The sequence below is a fragment of the Cloeon dipterum genome, chromosome X (assembly GCF_949628265.1).
Source record: "Cloeon dipterum chromosome X, ieCloDipt1.1, whole genome shotgun sequence".
NCBI lineage: Eukaryota > Metazoa > Arthropoda > Insecta > Ephemeroptera > Baetidae > Cloeon > Cloeon dipterum.
In genome coordinates, this window is record NC_088790.1 from 32005857 (window position 1) to 32029171 (window position 23315).

A 23315-nucleotide genomic window follows, 5' to 3' on the forward strand; every position below is an offset into this window, starting at 1 on the left:
CAGTTCGATCAAATTTAATACGATTTTCTAATTCTACTAACGCCCATTATATTCTTCTTATAGTGGAAGTATCTAGGCTACCCGCTTCCATGGTTTCGAGATTATGCGTTGCTGCAAAAAAATCACCCACTTCGGGACCAATTTTGGGAGTTGACATGTGTTTTTTGTACAAGAGATTCATTTGTGAAGTGCGTAATAAATAAAATTGTATTTATGCAATAATTTAATTGATGTAAAAAGGGCCGCGTGCCGGCCGAGTCGCATCTGCAAGAAGTTTTCAATGAATGCAAAGCAACACACCGCATCCCACAACGTAATAAATTTATAATTATGATTTTTAAAGAGATTCAAAACATTTAATATTTATAGGGGACTTGGAAAGATTCAACACCGTCCCATTGGACAGCTTCTCGTACAGAATGAAAGTAATTTGTCTTTTTTAATATTTAAATTTCAATTAAGTTAGCGATCATGTAGTGTTTTTCGACTTGTATCGCGGAACTTCTCGGATTGGTAATTGTTTTAATTGGAAATCTTACACTTCTTCAAGCATTTCTTCTCTAGATTTATGACAGTAAATATTTGTGGGAGGATGTAGCTGAGAGATCAATTTCAAGAGTAAAAGAAGCACGCGCGCTTGAAGGTAACTAAACAAGTATCTATTGGAACAAATAATTAACTGATTTACGAATTGCAGACTTTGCTTCTGTCATGAAACAGTATCCGTTAAGCATGTTTAAGAAAGCGGCAGATAATTTGGACGCGCTGAAAATGATGCTGACGGAGCAGGGAAAACAAGAATCCTGGAAGGCGACCTTGTTTATTAATTACGCGCTTGACAAGTTTTGGGAATGCGTCGACATCTGTAAGCTGATAATTAAAAAACTGGTCGTCCTCTCCTCAATTAATGAACAATGCAAGCGTAAAATTCGATCCCAGTTTTAATTTGTAAAGCAGTGTAGATAAAAAGCGATCTATTTTCTTTTTTGTGGCGGAGGACCACTTAATACGTTCTGATTGGCTGGCGGTAGTTAATTTTTACCAATCAGAGCATGTTCTTGCGTGGTGCTCCGATGAGCGAAAATAGATCGCTGACCACCCCCAATCAGAACAGCAGGGAGGTATAAGGAAACCTTTAGTCAAATGGCACGCATTCCTTGAAATATATGTACAAAAAATACTTTTATTGGGATTTAAAATCTTGATATTTTTGTCACTGATATAGTTAAGCTGATCACAATACCAATACAAGATGAATGCTCTTTTGTGCACAATTTCATGAGATGCTTCACCAACGGGACCTCTTCATTGGAAAAATTCTGGACCAGGAATTTAGACAATGTGTTCGACCCAAGAGAATATGCTCTGACGATGTTGAAATCAATGTTGCAAACGATGTTAAATATGGCGGACAATTTTGATTCGCAGAGTGCTTTTGCATCAGATATGTCATCGGTGGCATGTTTGTTTTTTCGTTTAGAGTGAAAATGGGTCTTGTTACAAATAATTTGTCATACAGATCTCTCAAATCAGGATATCAGAGAAAGCAAACAATTTTTACGATACATCAACGCTATCTCAATGACGGAAGAATACACAAGGTGAATAATTAATTACATCAATTAAGATGAAATAAGAAATTTCTATCCATAGACAATAATCTTAGCAAACGATTATTCATATATTTGTTAATATGTTAAACAAACAATATGTTGTTCGAAACGATATTCCAGCTCAAAATGCAGCTTCAAGATATTACGACCGAAAAATTGGAACTCAAAAGACGCTTGTTTAGAAATAAGTACGCTTCTGCTGGTTAGACATTTAAAACACTAATTTTATAATTTCAAGATAAATATCTGGAGCCCACTCCTTTCGAAGACGTCCTCAAGAGCAAAGCGCTGGACCTGACCAAGGTGTGCCATTTTAACGCTCATGATTTTAGTCATTTAAATAATTTCCTTTATTATCAAGCGATTTTATCCCGTGGTGGCTGCGGCCATTTGCCAACGGGCGAATGGAAGTCTGGTTACGTCCGATTATCCATTTATAGCAAACCTAAGCAACATAGCGAAAAACGAGAGCAGGTATTATTCATTGGCAGTCGCGGGCAAAATAACAGATGCAATGATGGGCGCAGAACCATGTAAATAAGCACTAATAATTAAACTAGAAAATACCTAAATTGATGATTTTCAGTCATTTCTCACGTGCTTCTGGACGAAATCTATCAGGACTCTCAGGGAGTTTACCGCTGGTGTGACACCTCGAAAGTGGTTCCCAAGGAAGCCACTTCTTCCTTGTTCTTCTCGACGACCTTTATGACTTTCTACGATGGCTCATCTAGGTTTCAGAAATATCAGCAACAGCCTGCGAGCGAGGCTTATTCCAATATTGCTTTGTTTTTCTGCAAATTTGATACATCGTTTTTGGCGCATTGTAATTCGCTGAATCTAACGAGTGCTTGAGCACCATTTATATCAATTTGTAGCCGTTTTTATGCGTGATTTTTTCAAGTTTTTCGGTGTTGGCTTTTTAGGAATTTTTGCGTGGTTCAATCCTTACAACAGTTACAATTTTGCATTCGCATTCCTTCTGTTTTACTTGGAAATCATTAAAAGAGCTGTTCAAACTACACAAAGGCCCCTTTAATTGACGAAATTTGCGCAAAAGTATGTTTCCAATAATAACTAGACAGTCATCTGTAAATTCAATCACTTTCAAGTATGTTGAGGAATCGTGTGTTGATGAGACTGAAATTTTCGAAAACATTGACGTTAAAAAGGCACACCGATTCTCATCGCACGCCATCATATCACATCCGGTTAGCAATCACAGCAACTGTCTATAGTTTTAGGAATTTTGGGGAAATACATTTTTTTTCTGTTGAGAAATTTAGGAAATGCGCGAGACACCGTTTTTACAAATAAGAGGCATATTTATTTTGGAATTCTTCACTTTGACTGCTTTTTGCCTCAAAAAATAAAGAAAAATAGGACACGTGAATTGTAAAACAGCACCATGCAGAACGGAAGTTCGCTAGCGGAAACGGCACACAAAACCAGAGGAGAAATACCAATTTTTCGTATGTTTCGAACTGGTTTCGCTCACTACTAGCTCTGTACTGTGATGCTTTCTACCGTGATATTTCTCTGTTTGATACTGCAGCCTTTGGTAATTTATGATTAAATTTAAAATATATTACGGATTATTATAATTTTTATCCTCCAGGAAGCAGCAACGACCACAAGGCGCGTCAAGAAATGTTCTTCGGGAAATTGTACAAGAACTACGCCGGTAAAATTAAATTTGTTGTACTTTGAAATATTTAAAAAATAAATATATTCTTCAGAGAGTAAGACAAACCACGAAGCCAATCGAACTGATCAACTGCAATGAGGGTGATTGCTCCATTTATGATTCAAGATTGAGGGTGATGACGTTTTAAAATGCTGAAAAAAATAATTTATTTTAATTTTTTACCAGAACTTTCTCAGCTCTGCAATGTCAGATGGTAATATTGTCGAATTATAATTTATATTTTATTTAATTTCCTACTTTTTCAGATTTCATCTCGGTTTTATCTCAATGTATGATGTAATTATAAGATATAAATTAAGGCTAATGTTTAAGCTTAAATTTCAGCCCCTTACGCTGTATTTCTGACGGATGGTTCGGAGTTGGGAGACGTGTTTTTCAAGTGTGGCCGCATCTTTTTCGCCAGCTTTAATAAAGTTAGTAATTACGAAAGGGAATATTCAATTAATTTATTTTACGGGAGCTTAAACTTGCTGGAAATGCTGAAATGCTCCCTAGCTATTTAAACAATAAAAAATAATAATTTCCAGGTGAAATTTGGAGATGCCGCTCTCGCTTGTGCCAAGCGAAAAATGCAATTACCTACAATTGAAGAAGGGGCAAACAACATGGAATGTCTCGCGCCAGGCATGGACGACATGTCATTCGATACCGAGAGTGAGTTTGTTTTTTATTATTCGTCATTTTTAAATTGTCAAATAGAATACTTTTTCATCTGGACGAGCGCAATGGCGGAGGGGAGCAACTGCAGGAATGCGGCGTATTCGTGGTGCACGGGAAACAGGAGCAGCATCAACCCCACCGACGTGGGCCTTCCGACAACGGTTTCGCGAAAGGAACGCTGCGTCGCGCTTTCCAGGATGAGCAAAACGCTCGTCCGCTTGAACTGCGCCACGCCTACTTACTATTTCTGTGAAGTATAGGGGAAAATTATTAATTATATTTATAACTGATTTAATATTTAAATTTCAAGTATAAATGCAAGTCGGTTACCTGCCTGCAAAGCCAAGCCTGCAAACTAGACGTATAAATAAGAGAAATTCTCTGTTTATTCAAACTAATAATTATAACCTCTCCTTAGGCATCTCTGTTCGAAAATGGGGATGTCAATGGATTAATAAGGAGTATAACATTTATTATTTAAGTTTTTTTTTATAATAGTTTAACGGTTTTATTTAGGACTCAAAGTGGAAGGGTATTGGGCGGAATGGCAAAGGAGGGAAGACGATTTTACCCTTTCTTACACAAGCTATATATTTGGCACCGATAGGGTGATGTCTTAAAATAAACCCCATAGTTCTTATTGTAATTTAAAATTCACCAGATGACTTGGACAGGCAGCATGAGGATGTGTTGCGCCTTGGGAATGATGCCCATCAGAGTTACGGATGAATTTCTGTACGCACTCAACAATGTCGGCAATGCGAACAACAAAATTACGATATTTCATAATCCAGGTTAGTAAACTTATTGGCCTTAAAATCAGTCAAAAAATCAAATTACCCGCAGCAAACCCCCTAAAACCGAACACAACGGAGGATCGATGGTACATAAAAACGAGTTTCTGGACTGCCGCGACTCGGCAGGGTTGCGCAGGGCAGTACCGCTTCTGCAGGTACGACGACCTGGGACCGTGGGACTCGCAGGGAGACTTCTGGAGCATGCTCAACCCGCGCGACACCGGATCGTGTCTGGCCATCGACCGGCAGTACACCGTCGAAGGCGCGCCCTTCGGGGTGCGGCAGGTCCAGTGCTCGTCGCGCAGCGGAAATTTCGCCTGCCAGAAGGAAGGAAGGCTCGACAAAGTCGTCAATTCAGAAAAAGAGACCAGCGATCAGGTTTTTTAACACTGCAATAATTAGTGGGGATTTTTTTACCTTTCTAAAAATGACAGAGAACCAAGAACAATTGCGATCTACCTGTCTGCCCTGATCTGAAATATTGCCAATTTGACGTTTGTGCTCAATATAATCTTTTTAATTAGATGCTAATGGTTTTTTTTTCTAGAATATTCACACTGCAACTTACGAAAACGAGGATCAAATTCTTGTTAGTAAGTATTGAAATGGGGTTGAACACACATCAGGGTACCACCTGGACAATGTTAGCTAAATATTTTTCTCCCTCCATGATATATTTCCTCCCCTTATTGCACCCCTCAAGCGCTTAACGCGAAATTTCAGCTTCTTGGCAGCCCCTGAAGTCGCATACACATTAAATTTTGCTTTAGGTTAATCATTCCCGATGTTTAAAATATGTTGGCATGATTATTCTGAGAAGAAGGAAATGATTTTGTTAAGATTAAAAACATTCTAGCAAAATAATTATAGTGGTTGCTCCCTAATACTCGGCACTGAGCAATTAATTCTTCAATCATGATTGTACTTTGACGAATCCACCCTATTCTCTAATTTAAAAATTTAATCTTTTTAAAATTTAAGAACCGTACCGATTGGGGGAGTGGAAAACAGCTTGCGGTGTTCGGTATTTAATACCAAAAGAGAAGGTAATGCTCTATTTCACGAAGGATCCTTACAGAAAATAAACTAACATTATTGTCACTCTGAAAACTCGCACAGATGAATTGGGATGGTGCGCTAGAGCACTGTTGCAAATTAGGAATGCGGCTCTTGACTCTGCAGTCTGTCGAAAAGCTATCCTGTCTCGATGGCGTCTTAAGTGACGATGAAACTACCTACTGGACGTCGGGGACAAATGGAAACTGTTCAAACCAACGATTCCGGTTTTAAATAATGAGAATTGCCTGAGATTTAATTTTAATTTTAATCCAATCGTGAATTAGTTGGTGCTCTCCAGAAATTAAAGACTTCATGAAGCCAAGTTTGAACCTCGAACAATCTACACTTAAATTTAATCCAATCAGTTCGATCAAATTTAATACGTTTTTTCTAAATAATCTAACGTCAATTCTTCTTACAATTAGTGCAAGTATCTAAGCTATCTTCCATGACTTCAAGGTTATGCGTCGTTGCAAAAAAATCACCCACTTTGGGGCCTATTTTGGGTGTTGACATCTGCTTTCTGTTCAACAAAGTCATTTGTGAAGTGCGTAATAAATAAATTGTATTTATGCAATAATTTAATTGATTTAAAAAGGGTCGCGTGCAGGCAGAGTCGCATCTGCAAGAAGTTTTTAATGAATGCAAAGCAACACACCGCGTTCCGCAACGTAATTTTTAATTCTGATTTTTAATAAGAACTTCAAAACATTTTAAATTTATAGGGGATTTAGAAAAATTCAACACCGTCCCATTGGATAGCTTCTCGTACAGGATGAAAGTAATGTCTCTTTTATTATTTATTATTTTAGTTGAGTTAACGCGGTCATTTAGTGTTTTTCGACTTGTATCGCGGAACTTCTTGGATTGGTACATTTGACTTGCAAAACCTTTTTATTCAAATTAAACAAAATATCCTTCCTAGATTTATGGCAGTAGTGAATTTTGGAAGGATGTAGCCGAGAGATCTATTTCAAGAGTAACAGAAGCACGCGCGCTTGAAGGTATAACTAAACAAGTATCTATTGGAACAAATAATTAACTGATTTTACGAATTGCAGACTTTGCTTCTGTCATGAAACAGTATCCGTTAAGCATGTTTAAGAAAGCGGCTGATAATTTGGACGCGCTGAAAATGATGCTGACAGAGCAGAGCAAACAAGAATCCTGGAAGGCGACCTTATTTATTAATTACGCGCTTGACAAGTTTTGGGAATGCATCAAAGCCGGTAAGCAAATAAAAACAAACTTGTTTTCTTCCTCATTGAATGATAGGGAAGTGTAAAATTTGACCCCGCAGTTGTAATAATGTAATAAGTAGATAAAGCGATTTTTTTCGCGCGGCGGAGAACTACTTACGTCCTGATTTACAGGCGCAAGTATATATACGTTTTCGTTCATAGTCCTCCGCAACGTGAAAAAGATCGCTTAGAGCTGTTTGGAAGGAAACTTTCGGTCAAATGATATGCTTTTCCTTGAAAGAAAGAAATTTGTTTGGGGAGGTTTGATTAAAATACATATATTTTATGTCAATGCTAGTAAATGAGAGCAGAGTTCAAGATGAATGCTCCTTTGTGCACAATTTCTTGAAATGCTATACCAACGGGACCGCATCCCTGGAAAAATTCTGGACAAGGAATTTGGACAACATATTCGACCCACGAGAATATGCTCTAACGTTGATGAAATCGTTTACGCAGTCCAAGCCGGAATTGGACGCGTCTAATTCTAATTTCCAACGACAATCAACTTTGACTTGTTTGTTTTTTCGTTCAGAGTAAAAATTGGTCGAATTAAAAGTAATTTATATATATTACAGTAATATCAAAAGACGATGTCAGAGAGAGCCAAAAATTTGTGAGATACGTCAATCTTGTCTCAATGACGGAAGAATACACAAGGTAAGTATTAAGCCTAAAAAAGTTGTCAACAATTGTAACAACTCTTTGCTGTTCCTGTGCTCTTTCAAAACTTTAAAATAAGAAACAAATATATTGTCTCCATGGTGTATATTCAGTTGAATATCATTGAAAGTTTGAAACAACATTCCAGCTCAAAATGCAGCTTCAAGATATTACGACCAAAAAATTGGACCTCAAAAGACGCTTGTTTAGAAATAAGTACGCTTCTGCTGATTAGACATTTAAAACTCTAATTATATAATTTCAAGATAAATATCTGGAGCCAACTCCTTTCGAAGACGTCCTGAAGAGCAAAGCGCTCAACCTGACCAAGGTTTGCCATTATAAAACGCTCATGATTTTAGTAACTTAAATAATTTCCTTTATTATCAAGCGATTTCCGTCAGCATTCGCTGCTTCCATTTGCCAACGAGCGAACGGAAGTCTGGTTACATCCGACTACCCCTTTATTGCAAATCTAAGCAGCATTGCGAAAAACGAGAGCAGATATTATTCATTGGCAGGCACGGGCAAACCAGTAGATGTATTTATGGGTGCAGAACCATGTAAATAAGCAAGAATTTTATTAAAAGAAAAGAATATCTTAATCTATAATTTTCAGTCATTCATTGCGTGCTTCTGGACGAAATTTACGAAGACTCTCAGGGAGTTTACCGCTGGTGTGACACGTCGAAAGTGGTTCCTAAGGAAGCCACTTCTTCCTATCTATTCTCGACGACGTTTGCCAATTTCTACGATGGCTCATCTAGGTCTCAGAAATATCAGCAACAGCCTGCGAACGAAGCCTTTTCCAATGTTGCTTTGTTTTTCTGCAAGTTTGATAAATCGTTTTTGGCGCATTGTGATTCACTGAATCTAACGAGCGCTTGATGAGCCCCATTAATTTAAATTTTGCAATTGTTTGATTACATGTGTGATTTACGTTTTTAATTTTTGGTGTTGGCTATTGTGGTCTAGATTATTTTAAACCCATGAGTAAATTGCGGCAAGCTCCAATAATTGAATGTAAATGAAGCAAAATAAAAAGATTTTGTCTCAGCTATAATCTACTTCTTTATTTTTAAAATATCTTTCAATACAAAAATTACATAAACATATAATTTCTGTCTGAGCAACAATTTTTCCCGCTAAATTCAGCAGCCATTGGAGCAGGAAACGCAGCGTTGATAATTTTTGGACGAGTGCCGCCTCTGCAATGGCGCTTCCGAGCGATTTGCCCTGGGAAACGGCGAGTGTACACTTTTGAGAAGATGGCAATTGGCGTGACACATTATCTTCGTTATCCGAACGGCTCAACAGGCGTGCAGAAGGAAAACTCGGCGCGCAGCAGCCTGGAAAATTATAATACGAGAGGCAGACGACGACGACGAAGCGAAAGACAAGTTTTATTCAAACGCGCACGCATGCTCTTTTATTAACGATTGCGCTTCCAATGAATTTTTCGCGCCCCAGTAAGAGAGTACACATATTCTCTGAAGGGGATGAAAAGGCGGCACTAGGAATGAAAGGGTGGAAACTAGGACACGGGTATTTCATTGGTTTATAAAGGGGGGCCGTTTTAATCGTCTCTTCTAAAAATCCACCACCGAAAAAAATCACGCATAAACAAACGGTTGCAAAATGAAAATAATTAATGCTCAACCACTCGTTAGATTCAGCGAATTACAATATGTCAAAAACCATTTATCGAATTTGCAGAAGAACAAAGGTACATAGGAAGAGTCGTCGCTGGCAGATCGTTGCGAATATTTGTAATCCGCAGATGAAGCATCGTAAGAAGTGGCTCGCGACGCCGTGAAGAAAGGGGAAGAAGTGACTTCATTTGACACCACTTTCGAGGTGTCACACCAGCGGTAAACTCCCTGAGAGTCCTCGTAAATTTCGTCCAGAAGCATGACAGAAATAGCTGAAAATAATCGATTTAGCTGCTTGAATAGTTTAATTATTTGTGCTTATTTACATGGTTCTACAGGCTTCGATGCAGCATTTAATAGGCTGCCCGCGACTGCCAATGAATAATATCTGCTCTCGTTTTTCGCTATGCTGCTTAGGTCCGCAAGGTAGGGGTAGTCGGACGTAACCAGACTTCCGTTCGCTCGCTGGCAAATGGCAGCAGCCACTGCTGGCGGAAATCGCTTGATAATAAAGGAAATTATTTAAATTAATAAAATCGTGAGCGGCGATATAATATGGCACACCTTGGTCAGGTTAAGCGCTTTGCTCTTGAGGACGTCTTCAAATGGAGTGGGCTCCAGATATTTATCTTGAAATGACAACTTGAGTTTTAAATGTCTAGCCAGCAGAAGCGAATACCTTTTTCTAAACAAGCGTCTCTTGAGGTCCAATTTTTGGGTCGTAATAACTTAAAGTTGCATCTTGAGCTGGAAAGTTTTTTCAACCATTGAAACATTATTGTTTCTTAATCCTCATTAAAACAATTATTCTAGTTCGCTAATTATATTTGGACGGAAATTTCTCATTAACCGAATATTTATTCACCTTGTGTATTCTTCCGTCAATGAGATGGCGTTGATGAATCTCACAAATTTTTGGCTTTCCCTGATATCTTCATTTCCAAAACCTAGAACATGTATAACATACTTACAATAAGGCCAAATTTTACTATGAACTAAAAAACAAACTTGACAAAGATGCCATTTCTAAAGATGAAAAAAAATCATTCTGCTGATTCCCAAAAGTAGACGCTATTTGCAAAAATGATGTCGACAACGTTAGAGCATATTCTCTCCGGTCGAATATATTGTCCAAATTCCTGGTCCAGAATTTTTCCAGTGAAGAGGTCCCGTTGGTATAGCATCTCATGAAATTGTGCACAAAAGAGCATTCATCTTGTATTCTGATCCGCTTAACTATATCAGTGACAAAAATATCAAGATTTTAAATCCCAATAAAAGTATTTTTTGTACATATATTTCAAGGAATGCGTGCCATTTGACTAAAGGTTTCCTAATACCTCCCTGCTGTTCTGATTGTGGGTGGTCAGCGATCTATATTTTCGCACAACGGAGCACCACGCAAGAACATGCTCTGATTGGTAAAAATTAACTACCGCCAGCCAATCAGAACGTATTAAGTGGTCCTCCGCCACAAAAAAGAAAATAGATCGCTTTTTATCTACACTGCTTTACAAATTAAAACTGGGATCGAATTTTACGCTTGCATTGTTCATTAATTGAGGAGAGGACGACCAGTTTTTTCAATTATCAGCTTACCGATTTCGACGCATTCCCAAAACTTGTCAAGCGCGTAATTAATAAACAAAGTGGCCTTCCAGGATTCTTGTTTGCTCTGCTCCGTCAGCATCATTTTCAGCGCGTCCAAATTATCTGCCGCTTTCTTGAACATGCTTAACGGATACTGTTTCATGACAGAAGCAAAGTCTGCAATTCGTAAAATCAGTTAATTATTTGTTCCAATAGATACTTGTTTATAGTTATACCTTCAAGCGCGCGTGCTTCTTTTACTCTTGAAATTGATCTCTCAGCTACATCCTCCCAAAATTTTTTACTGTCATAAATCTAGAGAAGAAAATGCTTGAAGTGTAAGATTTCGAATTAAAAAAATTACCAATCCGAGAAGTTCCGCGATACAAGTCGAAAAACACTAAATGATTGCTAACTTAATTCAAATTTAAATAATAAAAGAGATATTACTTTCATTCTGTACGAGAAGCTATCCAATGGGACGGTGTTGAATCTTTCCAAGTCCCCTAAAAATATTAAATGTTTAGGAGCTGTGATTAAAAAAAAAAAAAAAAATTACGTTGTGCGACACGATGTGTTAATCTGCATTCATTGAAAACTTCTTGCAGATGCGACTCGGCCTGCACGCGGCCCTTGTTTCAACAAATATTTGTATTAATTTTCGCGAGAGTACAATTCTAAAATTTGTTACGAACTTCACAAACGGCTTTATTGGACATCATGCACATGTACGCGCCAAAAATTGGCCCCAAAGTGGGTGACTTTTTGGCAGCCACGCATATTTTGGAAGTCATGAAAGGAGGCAGCTCAGATATTTTCACTTAACACGGAAATTAGATGACTGAGAAAATTTAATTAAATTTAATATCGCACTGCCTGGATTAAAATTCAGAATAGTTTGTTCGACGTTCAAACTTGGTTTAATGAAGTCTTTAATTTCAGGGGAGCACCAACTAATTTGCGATTGGATTTAAATTAAAATTAAATGTCAGGTTATTCGTTTTAGACCGCAATCGTTGGTTCAGACAGCCTCCATTTGTCCCCGACGTCCAGTAGCCAGTTCCGTCGTCGCTTAAGACGCCATCGAGACAGGATAGTTTTTCGACAGACTGCACAGTCAACAGCCGCATTCCCAAGGAGCAACAGAACCCTAGCGCCATTTCCCAAGGCATCTTTTGAAAGATGTTAGTTTTTGGTCAGTCGTATAATCGTATTACCGGGTCTTTTGCTATTAAATATCGAACTCCGCAAGCTGTTTTCCACTCTCCAAATTGGTACGGCTCTTAAATTTAGAACTGAAATTATTTTTTAACCTTTGGGTCGTCAATCAAGGGTTGGTTTTGCATTTGCAGCTTAAATTTTCGAAAAAAATTAAGAAAATCATTTTAACATTCAAAATTTTATAAAAAAAATAGTAAGTAATAACGGAGGTTTCAGGAGAATAAGAAATCCTGCAAAATCCCAGAGGGTGAAAATTTAACATTTTCTAAGGTTTCACCCTGAAAATTTCATTAGCTGTGATCTCGGGAGAGAACGATGAGTTGGACACCAATTTTATACTTACTAAAAAGAATTTGTTCCTGGTTTTCAAAAGTTGCAGTTCGCATTTTCTAAATAAAAACCAAATTATATAGTTAAATGATTATATTGAGCACAAACGTCAAATTGGCAATATTTCAGATCAGAGCAGACAGGTTCACGGCAATTTTTGTCGGTCCTCTGTCATTTTTATAACAGTAATTAATCCCCACTAATTATTGCAGTGTTAAAAAACCTGTTCGCTGGTCTCTTTTTCTGAATTGACGAAACTGTCGAGCCTTCCTTCCTTCTGGCAGGCGAAATTTCCGCTCGGCGACGAGCACTGCACCTGGCGCACCCCGAAGGGCGCGCCCTCGTCGGTGTACTGCCGGTCGACGGCCAGACACGATCCGGTGTCGCGCGGGTTGAGCATGCTCCAGAATTTTCCCTGCGAGTCCCACGGCCCCAGGTCGTCGTACCTGCAGAAGCGGTACTGCCCTGCGCACCCCTGCCGAGTCGCGGCAGACCAGAAACTCGTTTTTATGTACGAACGATCTTCCGTTGTTTCCGATTTTTTCGGGTTTGCTGAAGACAATTTGGGGTTTATATTTAGTGAAAATCGATGAACATCATGTACTGTATTTCAAATGTAATTATCTAATTTTTTGGTAGAAAAATTCGGCAGGGTTGTTCTGGTAGTGTCTGACGAAATTCATCCCTTAACAAGTAACTAAAGAATATTTTCATTGAGAATCCAAAAAATTATTTAGGGTTGGTTCTATTTAAAGGTTAGTGTGTGCCTTAGAATCCTCTCGTCAAGCCCTGTCGAATGAAAACCGAATTTAAAGTCATCAGTCTAGGTCAAAGGTCATTAAGGGTCATTTTTGAAAATTTCTGAGTAATTTTCGGATTTTTTAAAATCAGTACCATAATTTAAAAACCAGAAAACTGTTCAAAACAGGTCTCAGGGTATGTTTAATATTGTGTGAAAATTTCAAGGTGAAGTTCAGCTTCGTTTTAGAGAAATTAAAATTTTAATTTAAAAAACACGAAATTCGCATTTTTTTCTGCAAAATTTTGTGAACGCCAGATCTCAGGTTCAACCTGGCTTGTCTTCCTCTGCTGAGCTTAATGGTTTCGGGGTGCTCACCCCCACCCTTATTCATCCGCTGTGTCGAAAAGCACGATTTTTTTTTATTTTTGTAGCAATAATTTTGTTCAATTTTCAGGGCAGTAAATACACTAACCTGGATTGTAAAAGATGGTAATTTTGTTGGTCGCATTGCCGACATTGTTAAGAGCGTAGAGAAATTCATCCGTAACTCTGATCGGCATCATTCCCAAAGCGCAACACATCCTCATGCTGTTTGTCCAAGTCATCTAGAAAAGCGAATTTAAATTTCCAGTAGGAACTATGGGGTTTATTTTAAGACATCACCTTTTTGGTGCCAAATATATAGCTTGTGTAAGAAACAGTGAATTCGTCAACCTGTCTTTGCCATTCAGCCCAATACCCTTCCACCTCGCGTCCTAAATAAAACCGTTAAACTATTATAAAAAAAACTTAAATTAATAAATGTTATATACGCCTTATTAATCCATTAACATCCCCATTTTCGAAAAGAGTTGCCTAAGAAAAAGATTACTTAAAATAAACAGAGAATTTATCTTATTTACGTTAAGTTTGCAGGCCCGACTTTGCAGGCAGGTAACCGACTTGCATTTATACTTGAAATTTAAATATTTAATTAATTATATTTATAATTAATAATTTTCCCCTATACTTCACAGAAATAGTAAGTGGGCGTGGCGCAGTTCAAGCGGACGAGCGTTTTGCTCATCCTGGACAGCGCGACGCAGCGTTCCTTTCGCGAAACCGTTGTCGGAAGGCCCACGTCGGTGGGAATGATGCTGCTCCTGTTTCCCGCGCACCAAGAATACGCCGCATTCCGGCAGTTGCTCCCCTCCGCCATGGCGCTCGTCCAGATGAAAAAGTATTCTATTTGACAATTTCAAAATGACGAATAATAAAAAAACGAACTCACTCTCGGTATCAAATGACATGTCGTTCATGCCTGGCGCGAGACATTCCATGTTGTTTGCCCCTTCTTCTATTGTTGGTAATTGCATTTTTCGCTTGGCACAAGCGAGAGCGGCATCTCCAAATTTCACCTGGAAATTATTATTTTTTATTGTTTAAATAGCTAGGGAGCATTTCAGCATTTCCAGCAAGTTTAAGCTCCCGTAAAATAAATTAATTGAATATTCCCTTTCGTAATTACTAACTTTATTAAAGCTGGCGAAAAAGATGCGGCCACACTTGAAAAAAACATCCCCCAAATCGGAACCATCCGTCAGAAATACAGCATAAGGGGCTGAAATTGAAGCAAAAATATTAGCCCTAATTTATATCTTGTAATTACAACATACATTGAGATAAAACCGAGATGAAATCTGAAAAAAATAAGAAATTAAATAAAATATAAATTATAATTCGACAATACTACCATCTGACATTGCAGAGCTGAGGAAGTTCTGGTAAAAATTTTATTAAATTGAATTTTTCAGCATTTTAAAACGTCATCACCCTCAATCTTGAATCATAAATGGAGCAATCACCCTCATTGCAGTTGATCAGTTCGATTGGCTTCGTGGTTTGTCTTACTCTCTTTAGGATACATATTTTTTTAAATATTTCTAAATGCATTAAATTAAATTTTACCGGCGTAATTCTTGTACAATTTCCCGAGGAACATTTCCTGACCCGTCTTGTGGTCGATGCTGCTTCCTGAAGAATAAAAATTATAATAAATCGTGGCTTATTTTGAAATAAATAACAAATTACCAGAGGCTGGAATATGAAACAGAGAAATATCACGGTAGAAAGCATCACAGTACAGAGCTAGCAGTGAGTGAATCCAGTTCGAAACAGCCGAAAAATTCGTATTTCTCCTCTGGTTTAGTGTGCCGTTTCCGCTAGTGTACTTCCGTTCTGCATGGCGCTTTTTTCCAATACACATGCCCTAATTTTCTTTAATTTTTTATACAAATAATTTTTGCGCAAAAGTGAAGAATTCCTAAACATTATTATCAATTTGTTTTATTTTTAAATTAAACGCTGCGTGATAATGAGCAAGTCGCGCATTACCAAAATTTCACAATCGCGACGAGGAACGATTTTCCCCAAAATTCGCAGAACAGCACAGAGTTGCTGTGACGCTGTAACATATTGTTTTTCTAACCGGATCTGATATGACGTGCGATGCGAATCGATGTGCCTTTTTTGCGTCGTATTTTCGAAAGTTTCAGCTTCACCACACGATTCCTCTTCACTTAATTTTTAAAATTTAGAGCATAACTAAATCAAAATCTAAGTAGAGTGTGTGATTTATCGATTTTTTAATTGGTTTTTCAACAAGATGCATTTAAATTTGAATAACAAAAAAATTAAACTCTAAAACACGCATGGACAAACTGTGCCACAATTTCTAAAAATCCAGCATTGAAAAAAATCACGCATAAACAAACGGTTGCAAAATGAAAATAATCAACGCTCAAGCACTCGTTAGATTCAGCGAATTACAATGAGCCAAGAACGATTTGTCAAATTTGCAGAAAAACAAAGCAACGTTGGCATAGTTGGCTTCGTTTGCAGGCTGTTGCTGATAATTCTGATACGTAGATAAGACATCGTAGTAAGTCATGTAGGTCGTCCTGAAGAAAGAGGAAGTAGCTTCCTTAGGAACCACTTTCGAGGTGTCACACCAGCGGTAAACTCCCTGCGAGTCCTGATAAACTTCATCCAGAAGCATGAATTTAAGGACTGAAAATTATTAATTTAGTTTCTTCCTGGTTTCATAATTCTTGCATATTTACATGGTTCTGAACTCGTCTGTCCAACCTCTAATATGTTTCCCGCGACTGCGAATGAATAATATCTGCTCTCATTATTCGCAATGCTGCTTAGATTTGCAATGAAAGGGTAATCGGACGTAACCAGACTTCCATTCGCCCGTTGGCAAATGGCCGCAGCCACTGCTGGTGAAAATCGCTTGATAATGAAGAAAATTATTTAAATCACGAAATCATGAGCGATATAATGGCGCACCTTCGTCAGGTCCAGCGCCTTACTCTTGAGGACGTCTTCGAAAGGAGTTGACTCCAGATATTTATCTTGAAATTATTTAATTAGAGATTGAATGTCTAATTAGCAGAAGCGAATACCGATTTCTAAACAGGCGTCCCTGGAAGTCCAATTTTTCGGTCGTAGTAACTTGAAGCTGCATCGTGAGCTGGAATGTCGTTTTAAATAATCATTAAAAAAATTATAGTTTGCTAAGATTATTCTCTATTTATGCTTGGATAGAAATTTCTTATTTTTACCTTGTGTATTCTTCCGTCAATGTGAAAAGGTTGAGGTACCTCACTAATCTTTGGCTTTCTCTGACATCCTCATTTGAGAGAACTATCATGAATTACTTTTAATAAGGCCCAATTTTACTGTGAACGAAAAAACAAACAATTCAGTAGTGCTGGCGATTCCGACAATAGAGCATTAGCAATCGGCTGATTATTCGACGTATCCTTAGAATCCATCAGGAACATTTGTTTCAACAACGTTATAGCATATTCTCTTGGGTCGAATATATTGTCCAAATTCCTGGTCCAGAATTTCTCCAGTGAAGTGGTTCCGTTGGTAAAGCATTTCATGAAATTGTGCACAAAAGAGCATTCATCTTGTGTTTCATTCTTCGCTTCTATCAGTGACAAACAAAATAATTTTAATCAAAGTTAACTATATAAACCCCAAAGCGTATCATTTGACAAAAAGTTTGCTAACCTCCAGTTCCGAGTTATCAGCGATCTATTTTCGCGCGGCGGAGGACCATGGACTTCCTGATTGGTAAACAATAATGCATCTACTGCCGCCAGCCAATCAGGCCTTAAGAATTCCTCCGCCGTTGGAAAATAGATCGCTAATAATTTACATTTCCCACCTTGGAAAGTGCAGTCTTTCTAATTTAAAACGGTTTAGGTAAAATGTTACCCTCATCCCCTTGTTCATTTACAGAAAAATAAATACTGAAAGCTTTTAATAATTTAAATTCTGTGAAAACCAAAGCCTCTGCGCGGCAGTCTTTAACCAGCGTAATTTTTTCATTCAACATTTGCGTATTTTTTTATAATTTTTCTACAAATTAGTATTTATTTGCTTACCGACTTTATTGCATTCCCAAAACTTGTCAAGTGCGTTATTAATAAACAAAGTGGCCTTCCAGGATTCTTGTTTGCTCTGCTCCGTCAGCATCATTTTTAGCGCGTCCAAATTATCAGCCGCTTTCTTAAACATGCTTAACGGGTACTGTTTCATGACAGAAGCAAAGTCTGCAATTCGTAAAATCAGTTAATTCTTTGTTCCAATAGATACTTGTTTAGTTACCTTCAAGCGCGCGTGCTTCTTTTACTCTTGAAAGAGATCTCTCGGCTACATCGTCCCAAAATTCACTACTGCCATAAATCTAGAGAAGAAATGCTTGAAGAAGTGTAAGATTTCCAATTAAAACAATTACCAATCCGAGAAGTTCCGCGATACAAGTCGAAAAACACTACATGATCGTGAACTTAATTCATGTTCAACTAATTAATAAAAAAATACATTACTTTCATTTTGTACGAGAAGCTGTCCAATGGGACGGTGTTGAATCTATCCAAGTCCCCTATATAAATATTAAATGTTTTGAAGTTCTTATTAAAAATCAGAAATATAAATTACGTTGTGCGATGCGGTGTGTTGCTTTGCATTCATTGAAAACTTCTTGAAGATGAGACTCGGCCTGCACGCGGCCCTTTTTACATCAATTGAATTATTGCAAAAATACAATTTATTTATTAAGCACTTCACAAATGACTTTATTGGACATGATGCACATGAAAGGCCCCAAAATTGGTCCCAAAGTGGGTGATTTTTTGGCAGCCACACATAATCTTGTGGTCAGGAAAGCAGGTAGCTGAGATACTTGCACTAAGAACAGCAAAAAAAACTAGATTGTTGAGAAAAATTAATGAAATTCGATCGAACTTGCTGGATTGAAATTAAGTATAGTTGGATCGAGGTTCAAACTGGGTTTAATGAAGTCTTTAATTTCTGGAGAGCACCAACTAATTTTTGATTGGATTTAAATTAAAATTGAATCCCAGGTAAATCATTATGTTAGACCGGAATCGTTGGTTCGAACAGCCTCCATTTGTCCCCGAGGTCCAGTAACCAGTTCCATCATCGCTAAAGACGCCATCGAGACAGGATAGCTTTTCTACCGACTGCACTGTTAAGAGCCGCATCCCTAAATTGCAACAGTATTCTAGCGCAAGATCCCAAGTCATCTGTTAGAGTTTTAAAAGTGATAATAGTGTTAGTTTATTTTCTGTAGGGATCCTTCGTGAAATAGAGCATTACCGGGTCTTTTGCTATTAAATATCGAACTCCGCAAGCAGTTTTCCACTCTCCCAATTGGTAGGGTTCTGAAATTTTGAACTTTGATCACATTTTCGCCTTTTTGGATTAAGGGAAGCTTTCACAACTGAATTTTTTTGAAAACAAAAACAGGATTTTATTCATTCCAATATTTAAGTGCTACCCTGATGATTTCGGGAGCGAACGATGAGTTTTGGACCCCATTTTTACGTACTTAAAAGAATTTGTTGCTGGTTTTCAAATGGTGCAGTGTGTTCTTGCTATAAAAACAAACCATATTATATAATTGAAAAATTATACTGAGCACCAACGTTAAATTGGCAATATTTAAGATACGGGCAGACTGGTTTTTTGCAATTATTGTCGGTTCTCTGTATAATTTATAGAACGGTAATTAATCCCCATTTTCTATTACAGTGTTCAACCTGTTCGCTGGTCTCTTTTTCTGAATTGACGAAGCTGTCGAGCCTTCCTTCCTTCTGGCAGGCGAAATTTCCGCTCGGCGACGAGCACTGCACCTGCCGCACCCCGAAGGGCGCGCCCTCGTCGGTGTACTGCCGGTCGATGGCCAGACACGACCCGGTGTCGCGCGGGTTGAGCATGCTCCAGAACTCTCCCTGCGAGTCCCACGGCCCCAGGTCGTCGTACCTGCAGAAGCGGTACTGCCCTGCGCAACCCTGACGAGTCGCGGCAGTCCAGAAACTCGTTTTTATGTACGAACGATCTTCAGTTGTGTTTAATTTTTTGGGGTTTGCTGCGGACAATTTGGTATTTTCGTTTACCGGTTCGACTAATGATCAATATGAAGTATATCATCCACTAACCTGGATTGTAAAAGATGGTAAATTTGTCGCTCTCATTGCCAACTTTGTTGAGTGCGTTGAGAAATTCATCCGTAACTCTGATGGGCATCATTCCCAAAGCGCAACACATCCTCATGCTGTTTGTCCAAGTCATCTAGAGAATTTTAAATTACAATAAGAACTATGGGGTTTATTTTAAGACATCACCCTTTCGGTGCCAAATATATAGCTTGTGTAAGAAACAGTGAATTCGTCAACCTGTCTTTGCCATTCAGCCCAATACCCTTGCACCTCGCGTCCTAAATAAAACCGTTAAACTATTATAAAAAAAACTTAAATTAATAAATGTTATACGCCTTATTAATCCATTAACATCCCCATTTTCGAAAAGAGATGCCTAAGAAAAAGATTACTTAAAATAAACAGAGAATTTCTTATTTACGTTAAGTTTGCAGGCCCGACTCTGCAGGCAGGTAACCGACTTGCATTTATACTTGAAATTTAAATATTTAATTAGTTATAAATGTAATTAATTAATATTTTCCCCTATACTTCACAGAAATAGTAAGTGGGCGTGGCGCAGTTCAAGCGGACGAGCGTTTTGCTCATCCTGGAAAGCGCGACGCATCGTTCCTTTCGCGAAACCGCGCTCGGAAGGCCCACGTCGGTGGGAATGATGCTGCTCCCGTTTCCCGCGCACCACGAATACGCCGCGTTCCGGCAGTTGCTCCCCTCCGCCATGGCGCTCGTCCAGATGAAAAAGTATTCTGTTCCATGTTATAAAAACCGTCACGAATAATAAAATTAACTCACTCTCGGTATCCAATGACTTGTCGTCCATGCCTGGCGCGAGACATTCCATGTTGTTTGCTCCTTCTTCAATTGTAGGTAATTGCATTTTCCGCTTGGCACAAGCGAGAGCGGCATCGCCAAATTTCACCTTAAGGGAAAAGTTTGATTAAATAAGTAGGATTTGGATCTTAAATTTAAGCGGAATAATGCATTTTGGTGCCATGTATGTGTTTGTATGACTAATAATTTCTTAAATGGCCGCCTAAACCCTGATCATTACTTTTGGAGTGACACGTCATTTGCTTCAAATAAAAACAATTATTTAGTGGAAAAGCCATCTATCCGCTGTCAAATTCCGTGCAGCGCAAATTTATTGCTTTTTAGTTGAATAGTTTCAATTGGAAATTAATTTTTCGTTTGAATAGCTATAGGAAGCATTTCCTGCAAGCTCAACCCCGCGTAAAATATATTTATTTAATATTTATCGCTTTCATATTTACTAACCTTATTAAAGCTGGTGAAAAAGATGCGGCCACACTTGAAAAACACGTCTCCCAACTCCGAACCATCCGTCAGAAAGACTGCGTAAGGGGCTGAAATTTAAGCAAAAACATTAGCCTTAATTTTTATCTAGTAATTACAACATACATTGAGACAAAACCGAGATGAAATCTGAAAAAATAGGAAATTAAATAAAATATAAATTATATTTTGACAATATTACCATCTGACATTGCAGAGCTGAGAAAGTTCTGGTAAAATTTTTATTAAATTGAATTTTTCAGCATTTTAAAGCGTCATCACCCTCAATCTTGAATCATAAATGGAGCAATCACCCTTATTGCAGTTGATCAGTTCGATTGGCTTCGTGGTTTGTCTTACTCTCTGGAGAATATATATATTTATAAATATTTCTAAGTGCGATAAATTTAATTTTACCGGCGTAGTTCTTGTACAATTTCCCGAGGAACATTTCCTGACCCGTCTTGTGGTCGATGCTGCTTCCTGAAGAATAAAAATTATATTAAATCGGAAGATTATATTGAAATAAATAATAAATTACCAGAGGCTGGAATATGAAACAGAGAAATATCAGTGTGGAAAGCATCACAAAACGGAGCTAGCAGTGAGCGAATCCAGTTCGAAACAGCCGAAAAATTGATGTTTCTCCTCTGGTTTTGTGTGCCGCTTCCGTTTACGTATTTCCGTTCTACATGATGCATTTCGGCAACACGTGCCTCATTGTTCTTCACTGTTTGTGGCTGTTCAATTTGCGCAGAAGCGGCCGAAGTGGGGAATTCCCAAAAAATATCTGTCAATTGTGAAATCAAACGGTGACAAATGAGCGCATGTCAGTACAAACTTTAATTATATTTATTTTGGACGATTTGATACAATTCGCGCGTCGTGAATTACTTTCCAGCAATATTTCGCGTTTTTTTTCGCCTCATTTTAACGCGGCCAACAATATATGTGACCGACTCGCCGGTCAAATCCGATTTTTCGAATTTGTGTGAAAAAGATCGAGCACTGCGATGTTCGGCTCCGTTTTGGCACATTAAAAAAAAAATAGAAAACATAACAAGTTATGCTTTTCAGGCTCCGCTATGGCCGATGGAGGCTGAGGAAACGGCAATCTTTCTCAATCGACGCGGAAAAACATTTCTAAACACTCGTTAAACCCGTTCAGTATTTTTTCAACTGAATAAAAACAAAATTTATGATGGATCGTTGGAGTTTCAAACTAATTTAGACAATTCTAGCGGTGTGCGGATATCGAAAATCCTGGGTTTTTGCTCAGGATTTCGCCCTCAGTTTTTTTCGTGAGGGCGGTCGTTCGACAAACTGAAAACTCTGAAATTGAAATATTTACGTCCAACGGGTTATCCGTTTCCACACGAAAAATTAAATCTTTTCGTATTTTCCAAATTCCAGGGTGTTAAAAAGTGCCTTTAAATTTCTCATTCCAATTTTGTTTATATTAATTCAATTAAATTTGTTTTCACACTTTTCTTCATCTCACAAACAGCAAAAAACTCTAAACAATTCAAAAGTTCAAGATTGGATAAAATCCGTAATTGCTGGGCGTTAATATCTTTAAAAGAAGATTCCGGCCTAAAAGCGACCACTGAGTGGAAGGTGCGTTTATTTATCCCAATAGCAAACTAGTTTCGTATTATAATAAGCTGTTGATATGGTCTGGAATGTGCTAAAGTCACCGGAAGAACTAGTGAAAAAGGCCCGAGTTGTCATTCATTAGCTTGTACATAAAAATGTAACTCTTCTGGCGACACGCTATTCATGCGACTATAGTCAACTTTTTGGAATTTTTCAACTGCTTAATAACTTGACTGGCTTTTTGGATCTTGTTAAATTAAATTACATATTAAAAACAAACAAACAATTATTTTTAAACACTAAAAGTGAACATTTTTTTATTTTTCCGAACTCTCGGGTGTCGACAAGAGCCTTTAAATTTCGCATTTGAATTTTGTTTTTTCTATATTAATTCAATTAAATTTGAATTCATAATTTTCTTCATTTCACAACCAGCAAAAAACTCGAAACAATCTAAAAAGTTTTGATAGAATCCGTAATCCCGGCAATCTTGGATTAATCAACATACGAGTGGGCGCACAAAACAGATTTGAAGCAATTCCGGGTCCCCCCCGAGTCTATTTTATTTGCTTTTCCTATCTTAAAAGTGTTTCAAATTGTTTCGGGGGGCGCGCGGAAGGCGGAAAGGC

The 23315-nt window shown here is 38.0% G+C and overlaps 1 protein-coding gene and 4 long non-coding RNA genes across 5 annotated transcripts; 2 read left to right on the forward strand and 3 right to left on the reverse strand.

Moving 5' to 3' along the window:
• Positions 1-1724: 1724 nt before the first annotated feature.
• LOC135945785 (uncharacterized) lies at positions 1725-2109 on the forward strand. The gene is made up of 3 exons (XR_010575464.1): positions 1725-1801; positions 1852-1916; positions 1975-2109. It is a non-coding gene; the product is annotated as an uncharacterized LOC135945785 (long non-coding RNA).
• Positions 2110-3357: 1248 nt separating this feature from the next.
• LOC135946403 (uncharacterized) lies at positions 3358-8804 on the forward strand. Its single transcript, XM_065494613.1, has 28 exons — positions 3358-3433; positions 3487-3514; positions 3567-3590; positions 3646-3734; positions 3849-3975; positions 4021-4235; positions 4292-4342; positions 4400-4442; positions 4498-4589; positions 4643-4775; positions 4828-5156; positions 5213-5272; positions 5326-5371; positions 5760-5824; positions 5898-6061; positions 6122-6201; positions 6263-6384; positions 6436-6508; positions 6563-6618; positions 6672-6707; positions 6763-6841; positions 6899-7066; positions 7377-7595; positions 7657-7738; positions 7890-7957; positions 8008-8072; positions 8133-8304; positions 8361-8804. The coding sequence occupies exons 2-28, from the start codon at positions 3505-3507 to the stop codon at positions 8627-8629; spliced, it is 2937 nt and encodes a 978-aa protein (XP_065350685.1). The 5' UTR covers positions 3358-3433; positions 3487-3504; the 3' UTR covers positions 8630-8804.
• A 1090-nt stretch (positions 8805-9894) lies between these two features.
• LOC135945784 (uncharacterized) lies at positions 9895-10328 on the reverse strand. Its single transcript, XR_010575463.1, has 3 exons — positions 10259-10328; positions 10073-10140; positions 9895-10022 (listed from the first exon to the last, which is right to left on the reverse strand). It is a non-coding gene; the product is annotated as an uncharacterized LOC135945784 (long non-coding RNA).
• Positions 10329-11566: 1238 nt separating this feature from the next.
• Positions 11567-11803, reverse strand: LOC135945985 (uncharacterized). The gene is made up of 2 exons (XR_010575478.1): positions 11679-11803; positions 11567-11615 (listed from the first exon to the last, which is right to left on the reverse strand). It is a non-coding gene; the product is annotated as an uncharacterized LOC135945985 (long non-coding RNA).
• Positions 11804-18285: 6482 nt separating this feature from the next.
• LOC135945559 (uncharacterized) lies at positions 18286-18858 on the reverse strand. The gene is made up of 3 exons (XR_010575437.1): positions 18719-18858; positions 18581-18660; positions 18286-18523 (listed from the first exon to the last, which is right to left on the reverse strand). It is a non-coding gene; the product is annotated as an uncharacterized LOC135945559 (long non-coding RNA).
• Between the last annotated feature and the right edge of the window lie 4457 nt (positions 18859-23315).